The 19,541-nt window shown below is 39.5% G+C and overlaps 1 protein-coding gene across 1 annotated transcript in view; it reads left to right on the plus strand.

Annotated features, from left to right (window-relative positions):
• LOC128053386 (A-kinase anchor protein 7-like) overlaps positions 1 to 19,541 on the plus strand; it is a 124,329-nt gene that overhangs the window by 34,300 nt on the left and 70,488 nt on the right. The window contains exon 6 of the mRNA XM_052645905.1: positions 11,513 to 11,625. Within this exon, the coding sequence (XP_052501865.1) occupies positions 11,513 to 11,625 (113 nt within the window). The remainder of the gene's footprint in view (positions 1 to 11,512; positions 11,626 to 19,541) is intronic.

Genomic DNA, 19,541 nt, shown 5'->3' on the forward strand with positions numbered 1-19,541 from the left:
ATGTGTGGGGTGGGAACTCCAGTGGAGTAAGGTTTGTTTGTACAGGTCCACTTTGGCAGTAGGAATTCCCCACGAGAGAGGATTTTTGGCAGTCCTCATTTTTCACAAGTGTCTGCTTTTGTTCGGACAAGGGAATCTTGGGGAAAGTTTCTTTCTGCGGCTTTTGATTCTCTTTGTCTCTACTCAAAGTATGCTTTTTGCCCAAGTGGTGTATTTCTGGAGGACATATTCTGATCCCCTATATCTTTTATTTTACTTGATTTTCAATCAAATACTTAAATGGATTCACCTTATGTGGGGCTTTATCCTAATCATCTTACAAATGTTAATTCTTTTCATCTTAATACCTCTGTGAGACAGGGATGATTATCATTACCCCCATTTTTCAGTAGGGAAACTGAGACACAGAGAGGCTAAATAATTTGTTAGTAAGTGATAGAGCCAGGACTCAAATCCAAGCAGTCTGGCTCCAGATTCCATGTTCTGTTTTTAAATTGTTATTATTATTTATTATAGTGTATGTGTGATATGTGATACACATAAGGAACAACATTTGGTAAAGAATAAATGCTTAAAAAAGAAATGTTCACTATCATTATCATTGTTATGAAATAGTCTCCCAAAGTATTCCTTTTACTGGTTGCATAATATTCTGTTGCATCATAATTTATTTTACTCTTCTCTTGTTGTTAGGCTTTTTAAAAAAATTGAGGTACAATTGATATATAACATTATATTTGTTTCTGGTGTTCAGTGTAATGATTTGGTATTTGTATATATTGTAAAATGGTCACCATAATAAGCATAGTTAACATCCATCAGCACACAAAGTTACAGATTTTTTTTTTCTTGTGATGAGAATGTGTAAGATTTACTGTTTGAGCAGCCTTCAGATATGTAAGACACTCTTGTTAACTGTAGGCACTACGCTGTATATCACATCTCTAGCACTTATTTTTTTTAAGAAATGAAAGTTTGCATCTTTTCACCTCCTTCAGCCATCTTGCCACTTTCATCAGATCCTCTGTTCTTCATCACTTTGCTTGTCTGTTACACTGTAAATTAACAACAGGACTCCTAACCAGCTTGTGGAAGCACCTTCCTGCCTAAGCTGAAGCCCAGCTCCAGTCGAGATCATAGCTCCCTTGTTTCACCAAATGCTTTGCAACATGGAACCCAGAGATGTCACCCACTTTCTCTTAATTCTCTTGCTTTTTCTGTTTTGCCCTCACACAGAGGCCTTTTCTTATTGGTGTTTCATGGTGTCAGGTTTTGTTACCCTCTCCCTCTCCTTTCTGCAGTTGTCTGAATATTTCCTCTTGTGCACTGAGGGCTTCGTTCCCTCTCTTGCTGCAACTCTGTGAGCACAGCCATCCAACCATCCTGGCTCAGAGTGAGCTGTGGAATCAGTCAGAGCTGACTGTCCTCGACCCCAACTTTTCCCCAACGCAGCCTTAGCAGTGATCAGCTGAGTGACTTTAAGCAATATATCTAATTCCTTACTTAATTTCCTTATTTGTAGAATGAACATAATTGTAACTATTCTCAAAACAAGATAACATGTGAAGTGCTTTGGTATAGTGTTTGGCCCATGCACAATGTTAAATAAGATGGTAGCTATTATCATTAGTAAAAAATAATAATAATTATCCCCACTACTACCATTACAACTAATACTTTTCTTGAGATCCCTTGCCTTCTTTGACAGTGGCTTCCAATATTTCACTCCAGCAATTTATAAGCACAGTGCAATCTTTCTTTGACTATTCATCTGCCAGAAGTTCTCTGAGACCTTAGATCAGGTAGGGCTGTTCATTACAATTTCCCAGATCCTTGCTTCAGCCCACGGTATCCTTGATATTCTGGTCTCTGGCTAAAGTCTCCTGTCTTAACTGTGGTTCTCTCTTTTTTGCTCACTGTGCTCCAGTTACACTGCTTCATTTCAGTGGGAAAGGAATTGAATAAATGCAAAAAATAAAAAAACCAGATGAAATGGTATTACTTAGGATTACAAAGTATCTTTATTATTCATTTTGCTGTTCTTTTATACAGCAAAGTCTCCTTGTGTTTAAAATACACGTTAAAAACTTGTTCCTCTGACAATTTGCTTCTTCAGCTGAGGTGAATTATATTATTCATGGAGCATTTTTAGCTGATTTCTGAAGGATATCTGATGTATTTGCTATGTACTTTTCTATTTGGTGATTGAAGGAATGTCTGTTACTAGGAGGAATTGAACAATTTCTTAAAATATTCATGAACTTCTCTTCTGGAATATGAGTTAACATAAATGAAAAATTACATGTGGTTTTCAACACTAGCAAAAGCTTTTCTGATCTCAAGAATAATATTTCTGAAACTATTACCCAGTACTCTGGCTAAGCAATAGATTATACTATTAGGAATATAAAATCAATACTAAGAAGTATCAAAAATGCCAAATGAAGGTGGCATTTTCCCCTCTTATTTCCATCCTCGTAGAGAATATACTGTTGAAAAAAACACATTAATAGAAATGAAATGTGCTTTGTTTCAAGTATTATTTAAGCCAGTATTGTGAATAGATACCCATGAAAGTCCAGTGAATAAAGAGAACTGTTGAGTCAAAATTTGATGTTACTGAAGCCAATAATTTAGAAAATTTTGTTTCTTTAGAATCAATTGAACATAATGATATATGAATAAAATAATATGTAACAATGAATACAGAGAGTTAATGAACCATACAAATGCCTACTGTTTTGACTTATGTTAACAAATCCCTGTATTTTTTGTATTTTTTCCTTGTAGCTCTTGTATTTTTTGATAATTCTTAGCATTAAGTCTTTCTCCTTATTGGGCTAAAATCTGTCCCCTGAGACTGTAAGCTCCATGAAAGCAGGGACATGCTTGCTGTCTTCAGGACATTATGTATCTGACAGATATGCAAGCTGCTCAGTAACTAACTGAACAAATACATTTTACCTTTTACACCTTCATGTCATTTCTGTTCTGAAGGCTGGTTTGAACATGTTGCTAATCTGCCATCTGAAGTTCTTCTATGTGGTAATTCTTCAAATACTTGAAGACTTAGAAAATATGCCCTCATCTCTTTAGTCTCTTTAGTCATATTTTGGGAATTTAGTAAGTTTGTCCATCATGGAATATATTAAGCCCTAAGACATTGCCAATGTTTGACAGTTTTTGAGAAATAAAAATGAGTTTTATAATATTCAGTTTAATGTTTTGATTTTAAGTATTTATTATTGTTTTATTAAAAATTTTTTAGTTCTATTTAAAACAGTTGAGAATATGTCAGAAGAGAGAGGATCAAAGCTGTTATGTGATAGGGTAGTTGAGAAAAGATACACCTGTTTGTAATTTATATGACAGCTTCCCTGGTGGCTCAGTGGTAAAGAATCCGCCTGCAGTGTGGGAGAACTGGGTTCGATCCCTGTGTTGAGAAGATCCCCTGGAGGAGGAAATGGCAACCCCCTCCAGTATTCTTGCCTGGAGAATCCCATGGACAGAGGAGCCTGGCGGGCTACAGTCTATGCGGTCACAAAACTGTTGGACATAACTTAGTGACTGAACAACAAAAGCAATTTATAGGAACTAAAAGGTGATAAGTTAATTATAACAGTACAGGCAAACTTCGTTTTATTGCTCTTCATTTTATTGTGTTTCACATGCTCTGGCCTTTTTTTGTTTGCTTTACAAATTGAAGGTCGGTGGTGACCTCGTGTAGAGCCAGTCTATCAGTGACACTTTTCTAACGTTTGCTCACTTAGTGTCTGTATGTCACATTTTGATAATTCTCTCAATATTTCAAACTTTCCATTATTATATTTGTTATAGTAACCTGTGGTCAGTGACCTTCAGGGTGTGATGAACCACGCCCATATAAGGCAGCCAACTGAATAAATGTGTGTGTTCTGACTACTGACTGACTGGCCGTTTCCCCATCTCTCACTCACTCTTTGGGCCTCCCTGTTCCTTGAACAGAATAATACTGAGATTAAGCCAGTTAATAATCCTACAGTGGCCTCTAAGTGTTCAAGTGAAAGGAAGAGTTAATCAATATGGCAGATTTCATTCTTATTTAAGTAATTGTCACAAACACCCCAACCTTCAGCAGCCACCACCCTGATCAGTCAACAGCCATCAACTTCATAGCAAGACCCTTCACCAGCAAAGAAATTACTACTCACTGAGGGCTCAGATGGTGGTTACCCGTTTTTAGCAATGCAGTGAAATCGAAGTGAAATTTCTCAGTCGTGTCCGACTCTTCATGACCCTATAGACAGTAGCCTGCATCAGGCTCCTCCGTCCATGGGATTTTCTAGGCAAGAGTACTGGAGTGGGTATCAGTTCAGGTCAGTCACTCAGTCGTGTCTGACTCTTTGCGACCGCAGTGAATCACAGCGCCCCAGGCCTCCCTGTCCATCACCAACTCCCGGAGTTCACTCAAATTCATGTCCGTCGAGTCGGTGATGCCATCCAGCCATCTCATCCTCTGTCGTCCCCTTCTCCTCCTGCCCCCAGACCCTCCCAGCATCAGGTATACGTCCCCTCAAATTTGTGTGACTCTGTCATGATATTTGTTTTATTGTGGTGGTTTGGAACTGAACTGTCAGAATCTCCAAGGCACACCCGTGATTGTCATAAATACAGCCTTCTTTAAAACGTGTGTATGCTGGACCGCCGTCTTTTGTTTAGGCTTCCCAGGATCTAAACTCTTCCTGCACTGTCATGTCACATACGTTCTTTCACAGGTTTTGCCTTTTCGGTTCTACATCATCTTGCTTTGGCCCAGACTTTGAGTCAGAAGCTAGCAACTTGAGCAAAAAACTACTGTGCAGAATCCATTCTGGGGATAGGTGGAGTCGTCACTGTCGAAGACAGGTGGCAGGGTTCTCGCCCTTCGTGTCTGTGTGTGTGTGTGCATGCGCACGTGCGTGGCTTCAGTAATGCCAGCTGGGTGGGGTTGTGGTGTCTCTGGACTATTAGCGGGGGACACCTTGGCTTCCTGGCCTTCCAGCCTGGAACTTTAGTGTTATTATGTAAATTCCTTTCCTGGTTAACTCAGCCAAAACTGTTATCTGTTGGTTTCAGCTAAGAATTAATGTTTTCTTGGTATTCTAATGGTCTGTTGCTTAACCTTTTTTATTACCGTGGAAGAGACAGGAAAAATCATATGGTGGCAGGGAGTTGCAGTGAAGGGTTTTTAGGACATGCCCCAAATTTACAAAGTGTGATCAAAACATCATACGTAGCACATACTAGCATTTGGTAGATATTAGACAAAATAACAAAGTAAGATTTTGAAAACGCAGTGAAATAGTATTTTGAACTATTGAATTTTTATCTGTGTGTTTCTTCTTCCCTAGCTTTTGTGCCTAGCCTCCCTCTAAGCAGTGGCACTTAATGTGTTCAGAAGAGAGAATACAGCAGAAACAATAGAGAAAGGACTTTGAGGTTTCAGCAACTAAGCCTGATGGGGTTTTTTCCTGCCCCAGTGCTAGGAAAGATTTTCCCGTTTGGATGAAGAAGAGAGTTAGAGGCCAAACTCGAGTGTGAATTCTTGTCCCTCCATCACCCTGTGAATGAAGCAACAAAGTCACACAAGGCTGAGAGCAGGAGTGACCTGTGCTTTGTTTCTGAGACATGTCCACAGAGGCAGCAAAGCCAGAATTTCCTGTGCCTTCAGAGTGGAGGTGGAGCTAGGATGACGCTGTGTGATGATGGATGGCTGTACAGTATTCTTATCCATTCCGCCTTGGCCTCAGGAATTCTGCTTTTTCTTTGTGTTCAAGAGTAGTGGAGGGGTGGAAAGGGCCCTCAGACAGCTCCATTGAGTTTATGAGTTTATGAGCAATAGGGTGAAATCCCGTGGACCCAAGAATAGTTACAGAAAATAACTATATATGGGGACAAGGAAGGTTCCAGCTTAAAAAACCAAGCCTGGGGACTTGCCTGGTTGTCCAGTGGTTAAGATGCCATGCTCTCAGTGCAGAAGGCCGAGGTTCCATCCCTGGTTAGGGAAGTAGATCCCGCATGTCACAACCAAGAATTTGCATGCTGTAACCAAAGATTCCACGTGCTGCAATGAAGACTGACTATCCCGCATGCTGCAGCTAAGACCTGGCCCAGCTAATAAATAAAATATTTAAAAAACCCCAAGCCTGGTACATGTCCCCCCACTCTAAATACGCTGACACCCCGTTTAGCTGTCTTCCCTTCAACTAATACAGCCCCAGGGAAAGAGAGGAGCACTTTGAGTCTCCCAAGCCTCAATTTCTCCTACTAGAAAGACATGTATTTTCCAGCTGAAATATAGCTGGGTAAAGAAAGTCACTATCATACATAAGTTTCCCTTGCTTAAAACACTCAAAATTTTCTACCATACTGAGAATACAATCTGAAGGTCTTATTTACCATGCTTCATAAGGCCCCTGACCACTTCTCTAAACCTATTTCTTACCTCTTCCCCAAGCCTCCCACCCTGCTCCAGTTACCTACCCTTTTTACTGCTCTTCGACCTGCTCACCACTCCTCACTCTGAAAGTTGTTCCTTCTGCTGTGAGCTTCTTTGTCCCAGAAACACACACGATTCTCTTCTCCAGGTGGCTTCTCCAGACCACCTTCTCTGAAATAGCAACCCCTTTTCTTCCACATCACTTTGTATACCCTTACCGCTTTATTTTTCTTTGTGGATTCCTGATGCTGCGTGTTTGTTTGTGGTGCTCTCTCTGCTCCATGAGGGTAGAGGGTTTATTTTATCCATTGTATTCCCAGCACTCAGAACAGTACCTGGTGTATCTTCTATTTTTAAGGACACCTTTCCTTGAACCATTAGATCATCTTTCATTAAGTTCATGATTTTAACTGTTACAAAAATTAGGACATATTTAACATTGATAAGATTTAGCTGAACTGAAAAAGGACCATTTCTCACTGAATATTTAGATTGAATGTGGTCTTCTTTGAGATTCAAAGGTATATTCTGTGTCCTATGTTTTACCAGTTTCCATTAAAAAAAATTACTTTTGGCTGTGCTGGGTCTTCATTGCTGTGTGCGGGCTTTCTCTAGTTGTGGTCAGTGGGAGCTACTTTAGTTGGAGTGGAGAGGCTTCTCATTTTGATGGCTTCTTGTTGCAAAGCACAGGCTCTAGGGATGCAAGCTCAGAAGTTGTGGTGCACAGGCTTAGTTGCTCCTTGGCATGTGGGATTTTGCCAGACCAGTGATAGAACCCATATCCCCTGCATTGGCAGGCAGATTCTTAACCACTGGGCCAGCCGGGAAGTCCTACGGTTTCCTTTTTTTTTCTATTGGACATTATTGGTGGGATTATTTCTACTGAAGGGACCCTGTGCAGGTTTTTTGATCATTGATTTTCAAACTTTTTTTTTGGTATATGTTGGAGTTCTTTAAAAAAAAAATGAAATGGTACTTGGGAGCTGAAAGTGTAGAAGAAGGGAACTTCTCTGACTGAAACCGACGCGCGTGGGCATGTTGGGAGATGGCAGAATCCTCTGCCTTCCTCTTCCCCTTGAAGTTGTAGAGGCGGCTTCTGTGCCTTTCCCTGCCCCCTCAGTTCAAGCTGAGGTTTCAGCCAGCTTGAAGCATGACCAGGGTAGAAGTTAGGGCACCTGATTTCACTTCCTTCTCTACGGCTCACAAGGAGTGGGACCTTGAGCATCAGTTTCTGATGTTTCAGTTTTCTTGTCTTTAAAATTGCCTTATGCATTAGCCCTGATTTTAAGATAAAAAGACCAAATGAGAACTTCTTTACTGAAGGTCTTTGAAAGGGATGGATTTTTCACATGTCTGGCAAAGTAATCTTCCCTCTTACTTGTGCACTCTACGATGATGCTTGTGCACTCTACGATGATGCTTGTGCACATGTAGCAATCTTATATTACTCAGGTGTTGTCAGTTTGTTACCATGCTTATTTTTAAACTTTTTATTCAGAAGTAACACATGCTCATTATAATCATTCATACAGTTAAAGAGGTATAAAGAAAACATTACTATTCCCTCCTACCTCTATTCAATCTCAACTTCCATCCTAAAGTATTCTATACTATTCTGTGCTAATAGAAATATAAATAGAATTTATTTTCCTTGTCTTTTAAAAAAAATTTATTTATTTATTTATTTATTTTACTTTACAATACTGTATAGGTTTTGCCATACATTGACATAAATCCGCCACGGGTGTACATGAGCCTCCCAGTCCTGAACCCCTCTCCCACCACCCTCCTCATGTCATCTCTTTGGGTCATCCCAGTGCACCAGCCCCAAGCATCCTGTATCCTGTATCGAACATAGACTGGCACTTCATTTCTTACATGATATTATACATGTTCAATGCCATTCTCCCAAGTCATCCCACCCTTGCCCTCTCCCACAGAGTCCAAAAGTCTGTTCTATACATCTGTGTCTCTTTTGCTGTCTCGCCTACAGGGTTATCATTACCATCTTTCTAAATTCCATATATATGTGTTAGTATACTGTATTGGTGTTTTTCTTTCTGGCTTACTTCACTCGGTATAATAGGCTCCAGTTTCATTTACCTCATTAGAACTGATTCAAATGTATTCTTTTTAATGGCTGAGTAATACTCTATTGTGTATATGTACCACAGCTTTCTTATCCATTCATCTGCTGATGGACATCTAGGTTGCTTCCATGTCCTGGCTATTATAAACAGTGCTGCGATGAACATTGGGGTACACGTGTCTCTTTCAATTCTGGTTTCCTTGGTATGTATGCCCAGCAGTGGGATTGCTGCCTATATTTTATTTAAAAATTGTTTTATTGAGGTATAGTTGATTTACAGTGTTGTATTAATTTCTACTATATAGCAAAGTGATTCAGTTATGTACATATATTCTTTTCCATTGTGGTTTATCACAGGATATTGAATATAGTTCCCTGTGCTATACAGTAGATCCTTGTTGTTTTCTTCATCTGTCTTTTAAATCATGGAATCATGTTTCAGATATAGTAACCATGCAACTTGTCTTTTTCTTTCTTTTTTTTTTTTTTTTTGCTTAATAGGTGCCACAGATGTCTTTTCAGGTTAATATATGTAACTTGAATTCATTCTTTTGATTATAGCAGTTTTTAGTATGCATGAATGCATGCTAATCACTCAGTTGTGTCTGACTCTTTGTGATCCATGGGACTGTAGCCCACCAGGGTCCTCTGTCCATGGGATTCTCCAGGCAAGAATACTGGAGTGTGGGTTGTCATGGCCTCCTCCAGGGGATCTTCCTGACCCAGGGATCAAACTGGCATCTCCTGTGTCTCCTGCATTGACAGGGAATTCTTTACCACTGTATCACCTGGGAGGCCCAATAGCAACCATTTCTTTATTGTTGAAGGTTGTTTTCAGCATGTGATAATTCAAGCAATGTTAAATATCTTTTATATAAAATCTTATGTGTTGGTACTTTTTATTTTTGTGTGTTTTCCTAATATTGGAATTGCTGTCAAAATGCTTGTGCAGCTTAAATTTTAGTAGTTACTGCCCAGATTATCTTTCTTTGTGGTTGTGGTAGCTCTCATTCTCCAACAGCCATTAGTTCTTCAAGTATCTTCTCTACTTCTCTCACCTTCTTTCCAGGGAACTCCACTTACACACGTATTAGGCAACCTAAGTTGCGTCACGTCTCACTGATGAACTATTCTTTTTTTGTTGTTGTTATTTCTTTTTTTTCCCTCTGTTTTATTTTGAGTGGTTTTTATTGTTATGTCTCCCAAGTGCACTGTTTTTTTTGTTTGTTTGTTGTTGTTGTTCTGTAGTGTCTCATCTATTTTTCCCAGATCTTGCATTTTTTATTTCTAAAAGTTTAATGTGGGTTTTTTGATAACTGCTGCTGCTGCTGCTGCTAAGTCGCTTCAGTCGTGTCCGACTCTGTGCGACCCCATAGATGGCAGCCCACTACGCTCCTCTCTTCTGGGATTCTCCAGGCAAGAATACTGGAGTGGGTTGCCATTTCCTTCTTCAGTGCATGAAAGTGAGAAGATCACTAGCGTGTCTCAACTTTTTAAACATAAAGAATACAGTTAGAATAACTGCTTTGAAGCCCTTACCTGCTCATTCTGACATCTCTGTTAGTTCTAAGTGGCTTTTGATTAATTGATTTATTTCTTCTTCATGGGTTATATTTTCCTGTTTGTTACGTGCTGCTTTGTCCGATATCAGGCACTTGTGGGGTGCTGGATGGTTTTGTCGTTCTATAATTATACTTGGGCTTTGTGCTGGGACACAACTAAATTACTTTGATACAGGTTTTTCCTCTTGAGTTTTGCTTCTAATATTTGTTAGGAGGGACTAGAATAGTACCAGGCCAGAGCTCATTTTTCCTTTCCACTGGGGCAAAATCCTTATTCTTCCCAGTGTCCCATGCATCTTGAGGCTTTCCAGTCTGGCTGATGGGAACAGACACACTTCCTGACCTTGGGTGAGAGCTGGGAGTGTTCTCTCTAATCCTTTCAAGTGTGTTTTTCAGCTTCAGGTAGTTTGCTCACGTACCCATGCTGGTCACTTCTCCGCTGAATCCACTCGGGGGAGCCTTTGCAGATCTCTGGAGTTTTCTCTCTGGAGCCCTCACTTCTCTGGCACTCTGTCCCATGAGCTCCAGATGCGTTGGTCTTTCTACTCTTGGCTTTTTTTTTTCTGAACCTAGCGTGATGACTGGGCTCCATCTGGGTTTATCTTCCTTGAATAGGGGCCTTGACACCCAGGGATGTAAGTTGGTTAATCAAAGGGCTCACTTCGTTTTTTTCTCATCTCTAAGGGACCACTCACCTTCATTGCCGGGTGTACAGTGTCTTACAAACCATTGTTTCATATATTTTCTCCTTTTTTTTCCTGGTTGTTTCAGATGGTAGGGTAAATCAGATTCCTGTTATTCTATCTTGGTTAGAAGCAGAAGTTTGGGATATGAGGAGTTACACATAACCTAGTGCATTTTATATATATATATGGGCGCCACTGGGATATTGCATGAAATCAGAATCATATCAGTCAGTTATTTTATTTATTAAATATTTCCTTTTCCAATTGTTCCTTTGGTGTGTTTTACCCAAAGTTTTTTTTTTTTTTAATTTATGTTTTTAAACCTTTAGTTGGAGGGTAATTGCTTTACAAAGTTGTGTTGATTTCTGCCATATTCCAAACTTTGACATTATTGCAGATTTAACCATCATAATGTATTTGGCATCATACACATTGTAGTTTTTCCTCTCTTAAAAATAATATCTCAAGCCAGTTTATTACCTTTGTTGTAGAATAATTTATTTTTTGAGTTGCCATTTTTATGATTAAAGACAGCCACAGTAGCATTTTTTGTTTACATTTTAATTTTATTGGAGTATAGTTGATTTACATTGTTGTAAATCAATTAGTTTCAGGTATACAGCAGAATGATTCAGTTATACATATATTTATTCCTTTTTAGATTCTTTTCTCATATAGGGTATCATAGAGTAGCATTTTTATGCTTCTTTTTATTTAGATGCTGCAAAAAGGACATTTCAAGAAAAAGGTATCTTGGCAGGAGAAAGCAGAACTTTTAAACCTCATTTGACCTTCATGAAATTGTCCAGGTCACCATGGCTCTGGAAGAAGGTGAGTGGACATTTTATCATCAGCCTTGTTTTACCACCCACAGCATGAGTGACATTCGTAGTGGGTTTTGACACCCCTGCCACTATTGCTCCTGGGATTCCGATTGGATTTGGTTCCAACTCCCAAGGATGCTGAGTTGGCTCATGAGCCTCCATGGAGGCCATTCTGCTGTCTCCTCCTTTGCCTCTGTGGCTGTTAGCTGCACACTCTGACCATCACTTACTGCTGTTTCATCTGTTGCTACATCTTGCTTCATCCCTTGAAAAGCTTGGGGGGTGGAGCCAGAGTTGGGTTTTGCTGCGTTGTTTTCTACTGATTGTTTGCAGCCTGCTGCCTTCAAAGCTTCCTCCACCGGCCTGCATACACTGGTGCTGCTCCCTGTAGCTGGGTTCTTCAAGGTCGGACATGCTCTGCTCCCCTCCCCACTTTTATGTAGCTCTTTTGAAGTTTCTACAAAGCCGCTGCTCTTTCAGAAGTTGTCTCCACTGAGGGTATGGAGCAGGTATTGCAGGGACCGGGCAAGAGGGTAACAGAAGGGCCTCCCTCCCTAGCTCAGTATTTGAAAGTACTCCCTGGGAATGGTCAGCAGTGACACAAGCCAGGGGACATGTCTTTTGACTTTCCCTATCTCAGGGCGACTTGCTGCCTTCCTTAGCCATTGCCTCCTTCTTCCTCAGAGGCTGGAGGCACTTTGAACTTTTATCTGGAGTCACAAGCAGTTCTCCTGGAATCCTAAGGGCGCCCTTCCTTGTTTCTCCCATTTCAGCCTAGGGAGGTTGTCATGCGAATTAAGGCATCTGCTGAGCTGCTCTGAGGTGCCAGAGTTTTGGAGATGGGCCTGCAGATGGGCATAGTATTCACTCCTGCTCTCCATAACCCTTTGCTGCAGTTCAGACTTGATTTGCAGCTCTATAAATGAAGGCCATGTTTATTAGTAAGTAGATCTTTTTTTCTAAATTCGACACAGTTTGCATTTAATGTCTGTGCTCAGAAAGTCTTTTTGGTCCTGTAAAACATGTGTTTGGGTGGTTGGCCATCCTGTGGTTATGAGTTTACTACAAACTTCTGTAAAAATCACCCTATCCCCCAGTATCTTGCATGTTTTTTTTCTATGCTCAAATTAAATAATTACTATATTAGATAACATTCTAGAATATTTAGGTAGAAATAATTTGTGTATATCATAGATTTTGGAATTACGAATGATGAAAACTGACAAAACCTGTAGACTGACAGTTTCCTCTTTTACTCGTTATCTTTCTTATCTTGCTTTCACGTGGATTGTCCTCTTCCCAGTGGTTTCAAACTTAATCCCAGAATGACAAATCAGTGGTGAAGGTAATACCCACATTTCAAAATGTTTCTGTCTTTATTAACTTTGAAATGAGAGCACCCAAGGATGTTTATCAAAGGGATGCTTAAATTAACTCTAGAATTTATATTTCAACACTTCAGACTGCATGCATTTTAAGTGATTTCTTGACAGATGATTTCACGGAGTCTGCTCCTTTTACTTTATAGAAAGGGGATCTGAGACTCAGAGGTTAAGTGGCTGAAATGAGATCACACCGTTCTCAGTTGCAGAGCCCCATCCAGAATCTATTTTCCTCTCTCAGCGCTAATTCTCTTCTGAGTTTTCATTCTGGGTCCACTCATTTACAAGGGTGAGACCATTGATAAAGTCAATAATGGAATGTATTACCAACATTCAGTTTACTTAAGGTTGATAATGAAATAAAAGGGGCAGGGTAGAGGGATGTTGAATAATTTTTTTTTCACTCATATTAAGTAGTTTGTGTCATTTCAAGTACTTGTATTTTAAAAGTTATTTCAATTATAGAAGTGTTAGATGAATATATGCTCACTGAAAAAAAATCTACCTACATACAGACCTACAGAGTGAAAGATAAATTTTGTTCCCTCATCACCAATCTCTCACTCCCTTCCTCCCAATATCATTTCTCTTTGAGGTACCATTACTAGTATATCCTTCTGGCCTTTTCTTATTCCCTGCAAATGAAACTCTCCTTCAAATAAAGAACTCTCCCTCAAATTTCCTGATATGGAACTTCCTCTGCTACAGTATGGTATTCTGGTTCTCAAACTAGAGAATTAAGTTTTCTAACTGAGATTCTGGGAAACATAAGACTTTTTTTTTTTTTTTTTTGACAATTATATATTTTTCTAGGAGGCATTTACATATATATGTTAGTTGTCCATATTCTTAGTCTCATGAAATTCTAGTGGAATATATCTCATAAGAGAGTAGTAAAAGTAGTATGCTCTTTTTTTGACTGGGCTGTACAGCTTGTGGGATCTTAGTTCCCTGACCAGGGCTTGAACCCATACCCTCAGCAGTGAAAGAATGGAGTCTTATGCACTGGACTGCCAGGGAATTCCCTTGAAAGTAGTTTTGTATATCTTCAAGCTATTTTGATTATCACTGTGTTTTCAAAGGGCTTCCCTGGTGGCTCAGAGGTTAAAGTGTCTGCCTGCAATGCGGGAGACTAAGGTTCAATCCCTGGGTCAGGAAGATCCCATGGAGAAGGAAGTGGCAACCCACTCCAGTATTCTTGCCTGGAGAATCCCATGGAGGGAGGAGCCTGGTAGGCTACAGTCCATGGGGTCTCAAACAGTAGTTTTTTAAATCAAATGAATGAAGCCTCAGAAAAGCTTCTTTAAATTGTTTTGTCTCTGAAATAGCTAAAATTCAACTTGTTTGTATCATTTCTTCAGAGTATGTTTGTTTCATGTGGTTAGACTCTATTTGTTTAGGTCAGTGCTTTTTATAGTACTTTATTTTGGGTTTATTTTTCACACTGAGTGGCCTTGTATTGGTGTTTCTGTGATTTGACATTGCAGAAACTGGTTTGTTAGAAGTGTGTGTTAACACTTGGTGGCAGAAGAGGACCAGTTTCAAATCAAATATGCATCTTAAGGCGGATCCAGATTCCTCAAGAAATAAATACAATCTTTTCATGAATAGAACAGTTGTTTTTAATCATAAATTATTTTCTGGACTTCTGAGGTATTTTTCCTGAGTTATAACTCTTTCAAATTACTAATATAGCACTTAAACTATCAAAGCTATAGGTTATTAATTGGCCCTTCTTATAGCAGTTTTTCACAAAGTCAGACAATGAGAGAACTTTGGAATGAAAGAAACGATCTTTGAAATTGTTTGCTCCCTTTTTCACTTGGACTGGTTTGCTTTGAGTGTAGAGTTTGATATGTACATAGCTAAGGGCAGAGGGATAGTTATTGGACTCAAGAAAGCAGGGAAGATCCCCTGGAGAAGGGCATGGCAACCCACTCCAGTATTCTTGCCTGGGAAATCCCATGGACAGAGGAACCTGGTGGACTACAGTCCATCAGGTCATAAAAGTTGCACATGACTCTGAGTGCATGCAGCAAAAGAGGGCCTGCCAGGTTACACTGCTGCTGTCTTCTTTTCTGAAAGAAGGCACTTTAGGGGCCTTTGGTAAGAGCAGGCTTTTATTATTCCAGGCGAAAACTGGTCTTAGAAGTATCCTTGGTATAAGTTAAAGCAAGTCTGATTCACAGGATGGCAGAGTAGAAGGATGGGAGCTCATCTTCTCCTGTGAGAACTCCAAAATTGCAACTAACTGCTGAATATTCATCGACAGGAGAATAACTGATCACTTGGATCACAGCCTTGTCTAACTCAATAAAACTATGAGCCATGCCGTGTAGAGCCACCCAAGATGGACAGCTCATGGTGGACAGTGCTGACAAAATGTGGTCCACTGGAGAAGGGAATGGCAAACCACTTTAGTATTCTTGCCTTGAGAACCCTGTGAAGAGTATGAAAAGGCAAAAAAGATATGACATTGAAAGATGAACTCCCCAGGTCAGTATGGCCAATATGCTACTGGAGAAGAGTGGAGAAATAGTTCCAGAAAGAATGAAGAGGCTGAAGCAAAGTGAAAATAACATTCACATCCTGTGACTGGTAATGGAAGTAAAGTCCAATACTGTAAAGCACAATATTGCATAGGAACCTGGAATGTTAGGTCCTTGAATCAAGGTAAATTGGAAGTGGTCAAACAGGAGATGGCAAGAGTGAACATCGACATTTTAGGAATCAGTGAACTAAAGTGGACTGGAATAGGTGAATTTAATTCAGATCACCATTATATCTACTACTGTGGGCAAGAATCTCTTCAAAGGAATGGAATAGCCCTCATAGCCAACAAAAGAGTCCAAAATGCAGTACTTGGGTGTAATCTCAAAAATGACAGAATGATCTCTGTTTGTTTCCAACGCAAACCATTCAATATCACAAAAATCCAAGGCTATGCCCCAACCACCAATATTGAAGAAGCTGAAGTTGAATGGTTCTATGACAACCTACAAGCTCTTCTAGAACTAACACCAAAAAAAAGATGTCCTTTTCATCATAGGGGACTGAAATGCAAAAGTAGGAAGTCAAGAGATGATACCTGGAGTAACAGCCAAGTTTGGCCTTGCAGTACAAAATGAAGCAGGGCAAAAGCTAACAGAGTTTTGCCAAGAGAACACACTGGTCATAGTAAACACCCTCTTCCAAAAACACAAGAGATAACTGTACATGTAGACATCACCAAATGGTCAATACTGAAATCAGATTGATTATATTCTTTGCAGCCAAAGGTGGAGAAGCTCTATACAATTAGCAAAAACAAGACTGGGAGCTGACTGTGGCTCAGATCATGAACTTCTTATTGCCAAATTCAGACTGAAATTGAAGAAAGTGGGGAAAACCACTAGACCATTCAGGTATGACTTAAATCAAATCCCTTATGAATATACAGTGGAAGTGACAAATAGATTCAAGGGATTAGATCTGATATATAGAGTGCCTGAAGAACTATGGATAGAAGTTCGTAACATTGTACAGAATGTGGTGATCAAAACCATCCCCAAAAAGAAGAAATGCAAAAAGGCAAAATGGTTGTCTGAGGGGGCCTTACAAATAGCTGAAAAAAGAATAGAAGTAAAAGGCAAAGGAGAAAAGGAAAGATATATCCATCTGAATGTACAGTTCTAAAGAATAGCAAGGAGAAATAAGAAAGCCTTCCTCAGTGGTCAATGTGAAGAAATAGAGGAAAAGAATAAAATGGGAAAGACTAGAGATCTCTTCAAGAAAATCAGAGATACCAAGGGATTATTTCTTGCAAAGATGGGTGCAATAAAGGACAGAAATGGTATGGACCTAAAAGAAGCAGAACATATTAAGAAGAGGTGGCAAGAATACACAGAACTGTAAAAAAAAAATCTTCATGACTCAAATAACCACGATGGTGTGATCACTCACCTAGAGCCAGACATCCTGGAATGTGAAGTCAAGTGGGCCTTAGGAAGCATCACTACAGACAAAGCTATTGGAGACGATGGAATTCCAGCTGAGCTCTTTCAAGTCCTAAAAGATGATGCTGTGAAAATGCTGCAGTCAATATGCCAGCAAATTTGGAAAACTCAGCAGTGGCCACAGGACTGGAAAAGGTCAGTTTTCATTCCAATCCCAAAGAAAGGCAATGCCAAAAATGTTCAAACTACCGCATAATTGCACTTATTTCACACGCTAGCAAAGTAATGCTCAAAATTCTCCAAGCCAGGCTTCAACAGTATGTGAACCGTGAACTTTCAGAAGTTCAAGGTGGATTTAGAAAAGGCAGAGGAACTAGAGGTCAAATTGATAACATCTGTTGGGTCATAGAAAAAGCAAGAGTGTTCCAGAAAACATCTGCTTCATTGACTATGTTCAAACCTTTGACTGTGTGGATCACAGCAAACTGTGGAATTTCTTAAAGAGATGGGAATACCAGACCACCTTACCTGCCTCTTGAGTAATCTTTATGCAGGTCAAGAAGAAACAGTTAGAACTGGACATGGAACAATAGACTGGTTCCAAATTGGGAAAGGAGTATGCCAAGGCTGTATATTGTCACCTTGCTTATTTAACTTATATGCAGAATACATAATGTGAAATGCTGTACTGGATGAAGTACAAGCTGGAATTAAGATTGCCAGGAGAAATATCAATAACCTCAGATATGCAGATGACACCACCCTTATGGCAGAAAGCGAAGAGGAACTGAAGAGCCTCTTGATGAAAGTGAAAGAGGAGAATGAAAAAGCTGGCTTAAAACTCAACATTCATAAAAGGAAGATCATGGCATCCGGTCCCATCCCTTCCTGGCAAATAGATGGGGAACCAATGGAAACAGTGAGATACTTTATTTTATTGGGCTCCAGAATCACTGCAGATGGTGACTGCAACTATGAAATTAAAAGACCCTTGCTCCTTGGAAGAAAAGCTATGACCAACTTAGCATATTAAAAAGCAGAGACATTACTTTGCCAACAAAGGTCCGTCTAGTCTAAGCTATGGTTTTTCCAGTAGTCCTGTATGCACGTGAGAGTTGGATCATAAAGAAAGCTGAGTGCCGAAGAAATGATGCTTTTGAACTGTGGTGTTGGAGAAGACTCTTGAGAGTCCCTTGGACTGCAAGGAGATCCAACCAGTCCATCCTAAAGGAAATCAGTCCTGAATATTAATTAGAAGGATTGATACTGAAGCTGAAGCTCGGATACTTTGATTACCTGATGTGAAGTACTGATTCGTTAGAAAAGACCCTGATGTGAGGAGGATTGAAGGCAGGAGGAGAAGGGGATGACAGAGGATGAGATGGTTGGATTGCGTCACTGACTCGATGGACATGAGTTTGAGTCAGCTCTGGGAGTGGATGATGGACAGGAAAGCCTGGGTTGCTGCAATCCTTGGGGTTGCAAAGAGTTGGACATGACTGAGCAACTGAACTGAACTGAACTGAGGTTAAAGCAGATTGTTTCAGTAACCTATTCCTGAATCTCCCAATGCCTAACAACTTAAAAATTTTAGTTGTTTTTGAGTCTCTTTTCATATTATCAAGTGCACTTAGTTCTGAGGCTATAATATGGAATTCTCTTTGGATTTTTCTTAGTTAAAAATCAATAAATGAAAACACAACACAATATCTCTTTTTGTTTTAATTTTTTTAAAGCTAAAAATGCGGTGAAATCTACTGTGATATGGAATTGTAATTTCTTCTGAGAGTCTAGGTGCCATTAGTCAGCTGTGTCATCTATTGTGTGTCAGAGCACTATATATAGCAACTGACTTCAGTTTTGTTTCTAAGGCATTTTTCAGCTTCATGCTGTTCAGTTGTCTGTTTCTGTGTTTTGAGATAAACCTAAGTGTGCCTTTTAATTGTTTAAAAATTGGAAATGCTGTCTTCAAAGGTAGACTCACTAAATGTTCATTTGTAACCTTTCAGTAATTTATACATCTTTGAACATTGAAATTTATAGGAAATAATAAGCAGAAAGCAAAATTATTTTTAAGGAATAATTCTGGGATTTGACTCATGTCAAAATACCAGAATGACTCTGGTTGACCTTTATTCTGTCAAGAGATTTTGAAAAATTTGAAAACTCTAGAAGAGATGACCCAGTCAACCTAATATTATTAAGTCTGTGCAGAGTGGAATGGAGATTTGAAGTTAAGTGTTTTCATTGACATTTCCTGAAAGTTTTCTGTGAGGACATCTTTCAGGGTTTTATGTGAGGTAAGGATTCTGTGATCAAGTGCATATTAGCAGTGATGGGTTAAAGTTAATCTGAGTCTTTATTTCAGGATTTTTAGGATCTCCAAAACGTGAATGTTTACTGTGAATCTTAAGAGCTTCCAACAACAAAAGTTTAATTTTTTTGCCTCTGGGTCATCTGTGGCTTTGTTCTGCATTGTCTTTATTCATGACCTTGGTTTAGCAGCTTACATCTAGGACTTCACTGGCCTTTGACTGAAGGAGAGAGAGATGGTGATAAACAGCTGAAAGTTTCTGCTAAGAAGTGATTAGAACGTCATTCCTTTT

The sequence above is a fragment of the Budorcas taxicolor genome, chromosome 9 (assembly GCF_023091745.1).
Source record: "Budorcas taxicolor isolate Tak-1 chromosome 9, Takin1.1, whole genome shotgun sequence".
Lineage (NCBI taxonomy): Eukaryota > Metazoa > Chordata > Mammalia > Artiodactyla > Bovidae > Budorcas > Budorcas taxicolor.